General features: G+C 35.0%; 3 protein-coding genes across 8 annotated transcripts in view; 1 reads left to right on the forward strand and 2 right to left on the reverse strand.

Annotated features, from left to right (window-relative positions):
* LOC115441261 (myocyte-specific enhancer factor 2) overlaps positions 1-4,591 on the forward strand; it is a 75,138-nt gene extending 70,547 nt beyond the window's left edge. For 3 of the 6 annotated variants that reach the window (XM_030165980.2, XM_030165981.2, XM_030165982.2), the window contains exon 9: positions 164-4,591. In XM_030165980.2, the coding sequence (XP_030021840.1) occupies positions 164-309 (146 nt within the window). In that variant the 3' untranslated portion in view covers positions 310-4,591. The remainder of the gene's footprint in view (positions 1-163) is intronic. The other 3 variants (XM_030165983.2, XM_030165984.2, XM_030165985.2) reach the window with 1 other exon arrangement.
* A 32-nt stretch (positions 4,592-4,623) lies between these two features.
* Positions 4,624-9,536, reverse strand: LOC115441260 (ionotropic receptor 21a). The gene is made up of 9 exons (XM_030165978.2): positions 8,790-9,536; positions 8,427-8,623; positions 8,041-8,172; positions 7,645-7,806; positions 6,863-7,104; positions 6,489-6,629; positions 5,700-5,895; positions 5,375-5,573; positions 4,624-5,210 (listed from the first exon to the last, which is right to left on the reverse strand). Exons 1-9 carry the CDS (start codon positions 9,534-9,536, stop codon positions 4,665-4,667), a joined length of 2,562 nt encoding a protein of 853 aa, XP_030021838.2. The 3' UTR covers positions 4,624-4,664.
* A 772-nt stretch (positions 9,537-10,308) lies between these two features.
* LOC115441262 (mucin-17) overlaps positions 10,309-13,204 on the reverse strand; it is a 131,365-nt gene continuing 128,469 nt past the window's right edge. The window contains exons 14-17 of the mRNA XM_030165986.2: positions 12,658-12,950; positions 12,320-12,464; positions 11,869-12,067; positions 10,309-11,732 (exon numbers count right to left, since the gene is read on the reverse strand). Coding sequence (XP_030021846.2) covers positions 11,574-11,732; positions 11,869-12,067; positions 12,320-12,464; positions 12,658-12,950 — 796 coding nt within the window. The 3' untranslated portion in view covers positions 10,309-11,573. The remainder of the gene's footprint in view (positions 11,733-11,868; positions 12,068-12,319; positions 12,465-12,657; positions 12,951-13,204) is intronic.

A 13,204-nucleotide genomic window follows, 5' to 3' on the forward strand; every position in this document is an offset into this window, starting at 1 on the left:
CAAAACTGTACATTTCTCATTCGTATTTTAACTAACATTATAGTAATTCAAAGCTTTCATCAACTATCATAAGAATAACGCAAAATAATCGCACATCTAATTATAATATAACTTACCTCCATCCAAATAACAAACCTGGACTCCATTAACTGGTGGATTACAGGTAACCTGTACATTGCAGGTTCGGTATCGTCGAGTAACATGGGCTCGCCGGGCGGGCCGGGCGGGCAGGACATGCGCCACAGCGTGCCGCTCGACTACGAGCAGCCGCACACGAAGCGGCCGCGCATCGAGGGCTGGACCACATAGCTAGCCCACGAGGCCTTCGGTGCGTACCCGAGGCCGCTGCACCCGCACTGCTAAGCACCGCGCCCGACCGGACCCGCCACGGACCCGTCACGGACCCGCCCAGTGCCACCGACCAAGATCCCAAGTCTGAATGGTGCATCTGAATTCACGGTGCTTTATACATGGCACGGTCAGTGCTTTCGTACAAACGAGAGTAGGACCCTACAGGGCCGCGAGATCTCTGAGATCGACACGTTATATGTTCAAGTTTACACAACCCTTTAATGATACGTAATTATTATAATGCACACGTGAGTACACTAATAAGGTTAAATGTTAAAATTAAGTACAGTTAGTCGCAGTCCTTCAGAACAAGTTTGAATTGTAAGTATAGGTAAACTTCTATTCCCCTGTACATAGTCTACATTAAATGTGCGATCCGTGCCATTGTCTGTTTAGCTTAAAAATTAGTCAATTTAAAATTAGTGAGTATCGTTAGAAGAATTTGCACTACTCGTATGAAGTGTAGACAGTGCGCGATCGAGGCGGTCGGTTGTCCGGTTGGCCGGTTGATTGTCCGGTCGGACGGTGGGAGTCGGTCGGTCGGACGGACGGATGGCCGGACGGACGTTGTTGTGTAGTGCGTGCCACAGGACCGTCGCAACGTGTGAAGTGCGTTAAGACTTAAACAAACGACTGTTGACTTTTGTGTTAGTGTTTTAAAAGTTTTTTGTGCCATTTTAATAATATTATAATAGTGTGACATCCGAACTTGAATCTTTGTAAATTAGTAAACGTAGTGTCATCACAGAAGATAATAAATTATGTATTGTAAAATCTACATTATCTATTGACATATTTATACATGAGAATCATAATGATATTTACATAATATGTATACACGTCCCGTTAGGAACGAATGTTATTTAAATAAGTAGGTAATGTTAGCTAGAGATGAGTATATAATGGTACCACACGAAGCTTTAAAATTTCTTATGATAACACTTGCACTCTAAGCAGATTTGTAAGTATAACAGTTTGATCTTCACGGCCGCGAAGGCCCAGACAACGTTAATCATCTCTGTAGAAATCACTTTGTTTTTAAATGCCACTTTTGTACAAAACAATGATAACCCTCCATCCAAAGGACGCAACGAGGAGCCATTGCACTGGCTGTCCTATTTTCGTACTGGACCGCGTTACCGCCGGTCGTTTTTGATATAATCTCCAAATAGTTTGGATACATTATTATAGTTTGGTCGTCTCACGTTCACAGACCAAATATCAAGTCAATTTTGAATACCTATCATATACATATATCGTGAGTAATATTGTTAAGTGTTTTAGATTTAGTTAGTGGCTGCATTGGTTTAATGAGGACTAACAAATTTGTTGATTCCATTTTTTATTTTGTTAGTGTGATCTGAAGTACACGTATCGATTTTGTTTCTACTTAATCATTAGAATATGCGGCTTTAATCGCACAGATTATATATAAAAGAATCAAATATCATATTTTGGTATAGCACTATATTAATAAATCACTGTCCACCGTATTTTTAGATGATAGTTGTCAGAACAAATAGAGAAGATATTTAACATATTCTATACGCAAACAGATGTACTCGTATGTGTAAACTAGTATCGTCACCTTGCTTTCTTGAATGTTGCCGATCCTGACTGTACATAGCCTTGGTGTCGTAAAATCAACCCCGGGGCCCAGAGGGCACATATTTTATAGTGGTAACATATAATTATTATCGATGTTGTTTAATATGTGTATTGTTAGTGAAACTCATGTTTGCTAAGAGTTTTGTACGCCATGTTCGATGTTACTGTTTAGCCTTAAGGGTCTGTTCGTCTTAGAGCATTGTGACGTCAGACGTTCGCACAATGCCACTGTTGTTGGTGCGGGTTGATTTTCCGACATAGCACTGTCCCTCATATCGTCTCACTGTAGATGCCTTACTCACAGTGCCTAAATATACCATATTGTTCCAAATTTGTATGATACGATAGCATTTTTGCTTTAATATTTTTCACATCCTGGTAATTTTTAAGTCTTTTGATGATGTTGAGTCTTTACGATCGTAGTTTAACACTAAATGTTTATTCGATGTGTAGTTATCCGTATACTGTGCTGCGGTCGATTGTAATAACTGTCGCTATACCGTTTTGTGAAACAGTGAAACTGTTTGTAAACGATGTGATTGAAATGTATAAATTATTGTTAAGAGAAACTGCATCGTAGGATATAAAACGTCGTTTTGACCCTTCAAATCACAGTAACAAAATGTTGAAATTGTTTGTTAAATTTGTACAGGGAATAATCCAGTTTCGATGTTCGTAAGTCTGAACGCGTAAGGGAAAAATGTATTTTCGCATTGTAAAATAAATATAAGTACACGATTAATTTTAAAACGAATTAATATTTTACTACTGGAGCATAATAAATGTTGTCCTGTTATTAAGGAACTGTAACATGTAATTACACTTAATGTTAGAGTATATTGTTGATGTGATACAAATTCCTACACTGCACTGTTACACTATTGGGCCCAATTTTCGTCTGCATAAATTTATTGCATCAAGCTTAGTTTTAAATTTTTTCACATCGATAAAATGTTATCGATAAACCTGTTATTTATCGATGTGAACATCGATCTTGCAGATACGTTTGCCAGTTTATAAAACTCAAACCTGGGCCCTGTTTTAAGATTTTAGAAGCGTTACCCGAATGTTGTCTGTCATTCGTTCCTAATAGTTCCTTCAATTGAGTCGATGTGCTTTGTATTAAAAATTGCTCAATCGTGTTTGTTTGGCGATAAACCGATGTCACTTTTCTTGTTGACTTACGGCCAATCAACAAACGATTCTACCAACTTCGACAGCGAAAATGGACCATTCAGAATGAAGTTTGTTTCACATGCTTTTAATGACTTGTTTTGATTGGTTCATTCTTATTGATGCGAAGTTGGCAAATTCGTTTGTTGAAACCAGCCGTTATTTGAAATGTTGCAAACTTTTGTACAGATTGTCATTGTGTTTAGTTGTGTGGTGTAAGTTTCATTCGAGACATGGTCCTTAGGCGTTAGTAAACCTATATCGAACAATTAGATGTACGTTATCTTGTCTCTGATATTTAATTTAATTTGATGGTACTTACATCACAAGGCCGCCAATCTTACCTACATACCTATCACGTAACAGAAGCACTAATTAATCGAATAATATATACTGGAAGTACACCGATGAGTCCAAAATCGTAGGTTTACTTAGATTGATTTGCACGGATATGTTTATTGGAATTAAATTAAGTGGAAAACACATTCAGAAACTCGATTATATGCAAAATAAAATGATAAATAATTTTATCGTTTGCACAGATTTTAATTATAATCTACATACATTGTATAAAATAAACAGTTAAGCTGGTATTGGGAGCATTATTTCCGAGGTTGTGAGCTTTGCTATCGGGAATGATTTCAATGTTTAATTAATTAAATATACATATATAAATATAATTAATTCATTTTGAACGCACAACCGTGTTGTGTGTGTTTATGTAAAAAGTGTTTGCTTGGTTTTGTTTTGTAGATGTACCTACTTTCGTGTACGCGTTTACCCTCTTTAACCTGCTGTGTGACAATAGCAAAGCCATTTTAATTATAATCTAGTTGGTTGCATTTAAATGAAACTTAGTCATAAGTACGAAATAGTTCAGTGAATGATACGTCACAGTAGATGTCGCTACTTGCTATACTTACGTGTTATGTTTCTCGTATAGTTTTGCTATTGCACCACAGTCGCGAACAACCCACATAGAGTATAGGTATATAATACATATCCTTATTGAATACTCAAATCGATTTCACATTTAATTTCTCGTAACAACAGTTGTGCAATACATATTATTACAAAATGCTTAGGTAGGTATTTAGGTATATTTTCGTTTGAATTTACAAAGAATGCAAAATCTGTTGTGTATTTTATCGATATTTTTACTGATAATGCGAGAGATGATGTCGATGTATCGATGGAGTCTCTCGGGAATTTAAGTCATAATGTATAATTATTTTTTAAGATAAGGCCGGGCCAAATATTGCATTAATGTAGGTCGTACGGCGCCTGTATTTCTGTGTTGCGGCAGGATTCACCTGCCCTTTGTATGTATAAATTAATTGTATGATGAATGAACATCTCAGTGGCTGAATGAAATATCAATGTTTATCAACAGTGTTAGAAAAATTGTTATAAATTATTTTGATGACTGTTCGAAGGATAATAAAGAGTTGGATGTCAATTTCATGTTTTATTTTCTATACACAATTTTTATTCAAACATTTTATATTAATAACAACAAACATACTATCATATTAATATTTACTATTAATGTGGTCCCCAAAAGCTCCGTGAGACGCTGTCCCCAACCTATTATCTATATCAACATCATCTACCGGAATACCACGCCTTTGCGAATCCTTTTCAAATATCTCCTTCACTTCCCGATCCAGATCAAAAGAACTAGATCTTCTCGAACCCCATTGCTCAGTGTCCATATTATCATGAACTATAATGCTATCTTCAATAACGTTTATTATTTCACCTTCTAATGTGTCTCTGGAACTAGCACTTGTAGATTTTGTTCCGAAATGTAAAACACTGTCTGTTCCATCACATACTGCATTTATTTCGGCTTTATCGGGATCAGGTGACACTAGTTCTCTGGAATCAGCACTATTAGTGCCCCGATCCTTCTTTCTGAATCGACATTTTCTGGAGAATCCACCCATCCATTCAGAGATCAGTGCTGAGGCGGCTATTAGAAAACCAGCTGCTAGTAGTAAAAACATGCCTTGAGTGTCTTCCAGAGTTAATCCCTTTTCTTCCACTGATACTATTTTCAACGATCCCGAGCTTGCCTGAAAATGATTCATAAAGAGTTTTGTAAACTACTACAATAACAAATTTGCTTATCACATGAATATTGATCTTCATTTTAAAAGTGTACATTAAGCCAATTTGTGATAACTATTCAAACAATTTTGGATCTTTTAGAAGTTGATAAAATCCGTCTAACACCTACAGCCAATAATTTTCCAGTACTACTTCTCTGCATGTCCCAGCGCACTTCGTCGACTATTTTGTCAATAATTCCTGACTGAAACATTGCCCGTATATCGTGACTCAATTTTGCCGTATATAAAGAGTTATTGGGGAAACCCATAGTCACACCAAAAGGAACGAAACATTCGTTTGAGATGTGTAGCTGGGCACGTTTGGATCTAAAAAGATAATAGTTATTATATACTTATAATAAATGTTATTTTATACGATATATTTATTTTTATAAGTGCATACAGAACATAAGTAGAAGATCTAGAAGCTAAGAAAAACGTAAAAAATCTCACGTAGTTTTTGAAAAATTTGCTTGAACAATGTATTCCAGTTCGGCCTGAGACCCCAAAAATGCGTAAGGAAAAAAGAAAGCCTTTGTTGTATTCCGTATACCAGAAGCCACATCTGGCACAAGCTCCAATTTTTTCATTAATTTATTAGTATTTGGATCTGATGAATTAAAAAACCATCGCTCCCAACCTCCACGATCTGTTGGAATGCATTATATTTCAAAATATATTTCAGTACATAAATCATTTAAAAAAGGATTTTGCTTCATAATCAATAGGACATGAGTGTTACATTACGTTTTCTATTATAAGGTATCTACACTTATATTATAAAAAGAGATCAATTAATTATATATTTGAAACTGTTTTGTCATCAAGTGACGTAGAATATCGTAGTTCATTTCAGTGAGGAAATTTCTTCGTAATTCTATATTGCTTGCTAGAAAGCGCAATAATGTCGAAAAAGTTCTCTGTATTTTGTGTCAAGTGCTAAACATGATGTTGACTCGACAATAAGGAAATAAGCATGGCATACTGATGAAATCACAGTTTATTCAAACCACTGTCATCTACTACGCAGTCCGCAACATCGTGATCGGAACTCCGGTTAATTTTTCACATTAATTTATTGTACAGAATGCCTTCTTAGTTTGGTAAAGTTTCATGCTCTTGGCAATATATTGTTTTATATAGCACTTATCATGTAATGTTGATGACTTAATAGTGATTCAGTATAAAATTTCAATTAAAGTTACTGTAGGTATAGTATTGATTATAGTGCTATAAGCTTACCTAGGGTCCCAATTCTGTAGAATCCAGCTAAAAGCTGATCGATAGTATCAACAGTCTCCGGAAAGACTGGCAGCGTCACGAACGCAATAATAGAACCGGTATAGCAACTCGTAATAATTATTGTGAAGATCCAGTACCAACCTTAACAATGTGGAAATTAAAACGCAGTAAATGTAATACAATTCATAATAAAATTAAGTTCGTAGATACAATTATCTGCTTCATAAGAGTTTAAAGAAGTGTGATTAGTTTAATTTATGACGGAAGATTCGATTCGAGACCATAGTTTGTGAGAGCTAAAAAATTTTGTTTACTTAAGAAAATTGAGAATGGTTTCTGGACAAGTAACATTCAATAACAAAAAACACTCGTACCTATTAATAACCGTGTTGTTATCTTAGTGGTCCTGCTCCAAGAATTCTTGCCGACAAACGTGAAGCAATTGGTAAAAGTGCCAAAAACATACCAGAACATGTTTTCGATTTCACCGCTATTATTTATTAAATGTCGTAATGTGTGTTTGTCAGAGAATGCTAGAGGGAACATTCCGAACATGTAAGTAAATGTTAAAGCCACCCACACGTGCCAATGGAATGGTCCGAGGATTGCCCGGTACCTAAAATTATCACAATGGATTATTAATATTAATTTTGAGTTGATTTTGAATTATATCTCAAAATTGGCAATCTTGGTGCGTGAAATTGCCTAATCTTTTTTTTTATAAAATTGTAGCCACTGACGCCTTTTTTTATATATATGTTCACAGTAAAGTGACCCCACTACATCTGATGGTAAGTGGAGTGGGGTCCAATAGAATATCGACTGACGAGAGAAGGTTACCCCTCGACACTCGACACAATTCTACCGGCCTGTTGGAACCGGATATACATGATCCCGGAATGCAACACACTTACATAGGCCACTATGACCTAAAGAACGACAAACAAGTAGCCAATTGGCTTATCGAAAAAAACTATGCTAAATTCATTTTTAATCTGTAAGATGACGGCGAAATAGGGACTTTTTAGTCTAACGAATTACATGAGAATTTTTAAGAATGTGAAATAAAAGTTCAACATTCATTTAACACTGGAAAAATGAACATAATTCTGGTAATTGTAAATGCCGACTACGTTTTACAAACGGTTATATTTACCGAGGCAAAGCAGTGGACTTAAGAGTAATAAAAACAGCACAGTCTTGAGAGTGTGCAAATGTTACGTCCATTTCTCGAGCCCTTTCAATAGTCATGTACATTCCCGCTACTCCGACGTCCGCGCGCCCCATAGCTATTTCTTTAGCTACTGCATCGCCTGGCCTAAAAAATATTAATGTCAGAGTTATTCTTCCAAATGCATATCTTTATTACCTACACGAAATAAAACTTGAGAAATGGCGGTGTTGTAGTCTTCTCAAAAACAAAATATTAATATTAATCAGTGCCAGTTTTTATGCACAAAAATGTTGATGCAAAATAACGCAACTTTAATCGTGGCCTTATTCTTCTTAATAACTAAAACCTATCGATTCCTTGACTTTAATATAATCTTACCCTAATTGCAAGTCTTGTGGTTCAACTATTTCTATGGAAAAGTTGTTTCTCTCTGCCAAAAGCTTTAGAAGTCTGATCTCAATGCCGTCCCACTTTACTCTAGGATTTCCACCATCGAGGTCTGTGATTACCCTGAATACAATTTTTTTTTTCATAATTATTTTCTTGGACTACTTATATAAATTAAATCTGTGCAAGGTACACAAACCGTATCAGTATAGAAGATTTTCATTCCTATGCGACTTAAATATTTCTGTAAATGAATAACGCATAGCTTTTCCCAATCTTAATAATAATCTTAATAATATAGCCGATCCATAATTTGATGTTTATTTTATTAACATTATTACAAATATTTTCTAGATATCAAATTAATATATACTTACTTTCTAAATACGAAAGGAGGTTGGTTAGCAGCTGCCACGACAAATCGATGGCCGGCGTATCCTTCCGTCATTTTAGGTGGGAATAAATCGACATTTCTAGAATATTTTCCATGGCTCCAAGAAGTAACTACTACTGGCTGACTGGCACCCAGTCCATCTGTATACAATTTATGTGTATACAAAATGTATGGGGCTTCCTTAAACATGCATAAAGCGAAATTAATTTGAATTAATTTGCCTTTTAAAACATATTTTGCTCTGTTCTGCATGTTATTTACCTTAACATTCTGACTCAAAAACTTGATAAATAATTGAAAGGGGGGATTATCGCTTTTAAACTTAGATTTTAAGTATTTTACTTACTATAGTAGTATCATCGTCTTCTTTAAAACTTTGTCCAATAACCAGTAAATTAACAAATCGCCTGGACAAAGGTCCTGATAAAAATTCTTGCACAGCCCATTGCGAAGATCTTGCTATGACTACAACTTTGCTGTCTGATTGCTTGCCTAAAATCTTTGCGCTTACTTTAACATCAGTAAGGAAAATTATGAAATGCACACATTCTCTAACTGGCACCAAGAGTTTTGGTTCTTGCAGTTGATTTTTGTCATTAATGTAACCATGCACAAAACTAACCGGAAAATCTTTGAGTAAATTTTGGAATAAATAACTCTCTTTCGATTTCACCTGACTGTCATACAGTAGAACTGGCGTACAGTCTTTCAAATAACTCAATGTTATGTTGTGGATTAGTTTTATTAGAGATGGAGTTTGGTCAAAGGCGCTGCTTTCATTAAGAAAGTGTTCGTTCCATAGTTCTTCTCTTGTTTTAGGATACCCATGAAACACTGGATCTACGGCTCTTTTTACTGTCACTTTTTCAGTAATATTTTCATTGTCCTTGTTAAAATTTCGCCATACTTTTTTTCTTTTATTACCCGCAGCATTTTTATAATCATCTAAATTGGTGATCAAGTTATTTTTTGAAGTTTGAGAGATGGTCTTTGATATTTTATACCCTAAGGATGCTTTAGATGGATAATATTCTATCTCTTGATTAAAAACTATTTGAAAAAATACTAATATACAGACTAGTGCACACTTCATCTTCAAAAGCGAGTTAAAAAGGAATTCATGCTGAGAAAGCTTTTATAGGCTGCGAAGCCCTTGATCTATGAAAAAGTAAGTAGACAGGTGTTATGATTGAATTTTCATTTTTGATGAATACCGAGGCATGTCTCGGTCACGGCCAAGAATACTGTGGTTCATGGTAGACTTACTAATCTAGTTAGCAGCAAAGTCAAGTATAACTAATACGTATACATTGTCGTAAATAAAAAACGAAAGGTTTTTTTTATCGCTTTGTATATCGAGACGAGGTTGCCGTTCGCCTGATGGTAAGCGATACGACCACCCATAAATAGTAAAAACACATTGAATCACAAAGTATTGTTTTGTATTCCTCTACGTGGTCATCCTGAGACAAGAGATATTAAGTACAATGTTCTAGCAAAAAAAATTTTCTAACCGGAACACAACAGTGACTACATACTGTTGCTTGCCGGTAAAATAGACATTGTGACTTGTTTAAAATAAGTGTTCAATATGAGGTATGATGAATACCACTATGTGTTAACTGTACCATAATAATGAAAATATATATCCTTTACCTTTATTCTTACTATATCACGTTTGATGTAGGTAAGACTTAGATGACAAATTTAGATATCCGATATTCGTTTAAATATCCGAATAATTAATTATTCATTTTTTATATGTGAAGGGCCATCACACATGTGGTACATTTGATATTAAGTCTCAAAGAAACATTGATAAGGATTTAGAAGTAGGAAAAGGAATAAATGATTAAAACACCGTATTTATATATTTCATATATTTAGCACTGGTCACAATTTTTCTTGCAATTCTTGTACATAAATAATTACCGATAAAAAAATGAATACTAGAAGTAACAATACAAAAACGCTCGCAGTGCTAACGGTCATGTCGAGAATACATTACAGCCGAGATATTACAAAAAGTGAAACTACCAATTTTAAATACTAACCTATATTTACAAAAATAGTACTTATAAATAAAGTATATTTTAAATAGATTCGTTGCAAGCGCTTCTAGTAACTTTAGTTGCAAAGGCAGACCAAAGCCCTAACCTAGTTGATTAATGGGAGTATTGAGATGAAATCACTGTAGTAATAATAAAGAGAATGAAAAAAATACTTGAAAGATAAAATAGAAAGGAAGAAGAAAAAGTTTGACATGAATACGATAAAAATTCACTCAAAGCTAAAATTTATATTAAATGAAATATTCACATGTCCGCAAAATTTATTTGACCACTTGTATAGACATGTGCAACATCACACAGCAGCGATGTGGACAGACGTCTACACAGTGTCTAAATTTGAATCCAATCAAAAATATTCAATGTCATGACCGAATTTCAAAATCAGATGATTTTATTGGAACAGTGATAGAAAATTCACGTAAAACAAACATATCCTATATACGCTAGTCTAATACTATATTTACACATTACAAAAGGCAGTATCAACCACGAAGCTGGCAAGATTGGAGAAACATATTTTCTAAATTATAATATGGCTTTCGGTTATCATCATTGAAAACTTGGTAATCATTTACAGGATTTAAACGTGAACCTCGATTGTTATTATTGAACTGTTATCGAATATTACTTGATACTACTTACAACATTACGACGTTGGCAAAGAGTATTTATCATTTAAATAAAATAGGAAACTATTACAAGCTGTACGGTATTCAAGCTCTAAATCATGCAATTCACATTGACACTATCTCCACAGATGATTGAAAACACCTAATATCACAGTTTCCAATACATTACGACTTACAAAGAACAAACTGAATGAACATTTGAATCACATTTTTATATGAAATTGTTGATTATGAAAGCATGCTTTGTGACCATCGACATCTAAATGGCACTCTTCAGGTGACAAAACAATTTCTACGTTGAATTAATTTAAACGAAATGATCTTTGCCTCGTTGGCTTCGATACCTATTCATTTATAGGATCTATATCATCTAAGAAAGATGGTACTTCTACCGTTAAATTTTTGCTATGGTTAACAGATAACTGGTGTTTATTCTCCGATGTCGTTGTCAATGCGTGAAGATCTGATGCCAGATTTGCCAGTCCATGGGTAGACTTCGGGGCAGGGCTGGCATGTTCTCATGTATCTTACTCCAGACTTGTGCCATAAGTTGCACACCTTGGGGTTGTTGCATTTCTTGGGTCGATCCTGGAATTAAGGTTATGAAGTCAATTTATAAAATTCGTAAGAACTACATCTATTAGTTTAACCGTTAGTTTATTTCGTAGCTGTTACTAGCAAATTCATCTGCGTATAAGTTCGTTCCTGGAGAAAAAATATTTACCTGGTAATTACACTGGAACGGTTGGAAGTTGTTAAGCCTGGAGATGGGTGTGGGGTCGCGTACCCACTGCAGCGCCTGCCAGTTGGTCACGATCCACACGTCTGGCATCTGATTGATGAAGTCCAAGAACATGATGAAGCCTTCCTTGTGGTGCGGCTGTGTGAACCACGCCGCGTGGTAGAACAAACCGAATGGTGCTCTGAAAAAACGATCGATCGGTTTTGAATGACTAATATTTTTATAATCATGAAAATATCATTTTAGATTTTTACCAACTAACATAGACATGGAAAAAGTGCTGAGCATTTAAAAGATACTTTGATTTTTAAATATTTTTAACACTAAAGACATATTTATGAAAATGCCACGTCGCGAAAATAAAAATTACAATTTATTTCTTGGATTTACGTACTTTTAATTTTAAGTACAAGTAAATTAGTTAATATCTTACCTGTTAGTTGTGTAGTGTCTGTCGAAGTTCTTCAAAATCATTTTGTAAACATTTTCAGCTTCAGGTGGGTTAGCGCAAGCGTCGCCCATAGAGCAACGTCCTCCGTTCAAATCTTGCCACATCACCATGGGTACTTCCCATACACCTAAAATAAATCAAAGTAATACTTAAGCAATTTTTAACCATTGCAGACACTGCCCATACTACCTAATCCTATAAGTTATTGTTATATTGACATAATATCGATTGTGTGATTTCTTTTCATAATTATATACCAATTGTTTTAATTTAATTTCGATAAATAAATGTTGTTGAATTATCTATTTTCAAAGTCTCACCTGGATATGATTTCGTAGGGCAAGGTGGGATCATGCAGTCGTGGAATAGTTTGTAATCAAGCGTGTACGGCCAGCTTGGCGGCTTGTTCTCGTAGACCGGTAAAGAGGAATCGTAGGTAAAGTTAGAGTCGTATAACATCTTGAACATTTTGTTTCCACCGACAGAGAGGAAGGGAGCCCTCATGCCTCTAACGTCCTCCAGTTTAACTCCTCCGTACGCAGCCAGAATTTCTCTTTGGCCCGCCACTTCTCTGTTCCATTTCTTTTGGGAGAACTGTTCTCCAAAACTATGGCTAAAATATTAAATTTTGTTTTTAGTTCTTTTCTTATTTTAATAAAAAGAAACAAATAAAACATAAAAAAGGTGAAAGAGAATAACAAAAATAGAAGTTAAAAAGTAAAGTCCACGAGACAGTACTAAAATAAGGAAAGTAATATTAGAAACCAGATCATAGTGTTAATTAGATGGAAAAAAAGACTATGTAAAGCAAATGAGAAGTTGGATCTTCAATCACGGTGCCAAAATAAACTTAATGTGCGTGAATAC

Source organism: Manduca sexta, chromosome 25 (genome assembly GCF_014839805.1).
Source record: "Manduca sexta isolate Smith_Timp_Sample1 chromosome 25, JHU_Msex_v1.0, whole genome shotgun sequence".
NCBI classification, from domain to species: Eukaryota; Metazoa; Arthropoda; class Insecta; order Lepidoptera; family Sphingidae; genus Manduca; species Manduca sexta.

Coding starts and splice junctions, on each gene's coding strand:
- LOC115441260 (XM_030165978.2), bottom strand. CDS start 9,536: ATGAAGTGTGCACTAGTCTGTATATTAGTATTTTTTCAAATAGTTTTT. Junction 7,105..7,644: donor AAGTCCACTGCTTTGCCTCG/GTAAATATAACC, acceptor TGATAATTTTAG/GTACCGGGCAATCCTCGGAC. Junction 6,630..6,862: donor AACAACACGGTTATTAATAG/GTACGAGTGTTT, acceptor CACATTGTTAAG/GTTGGTACTGGATCTTCACA.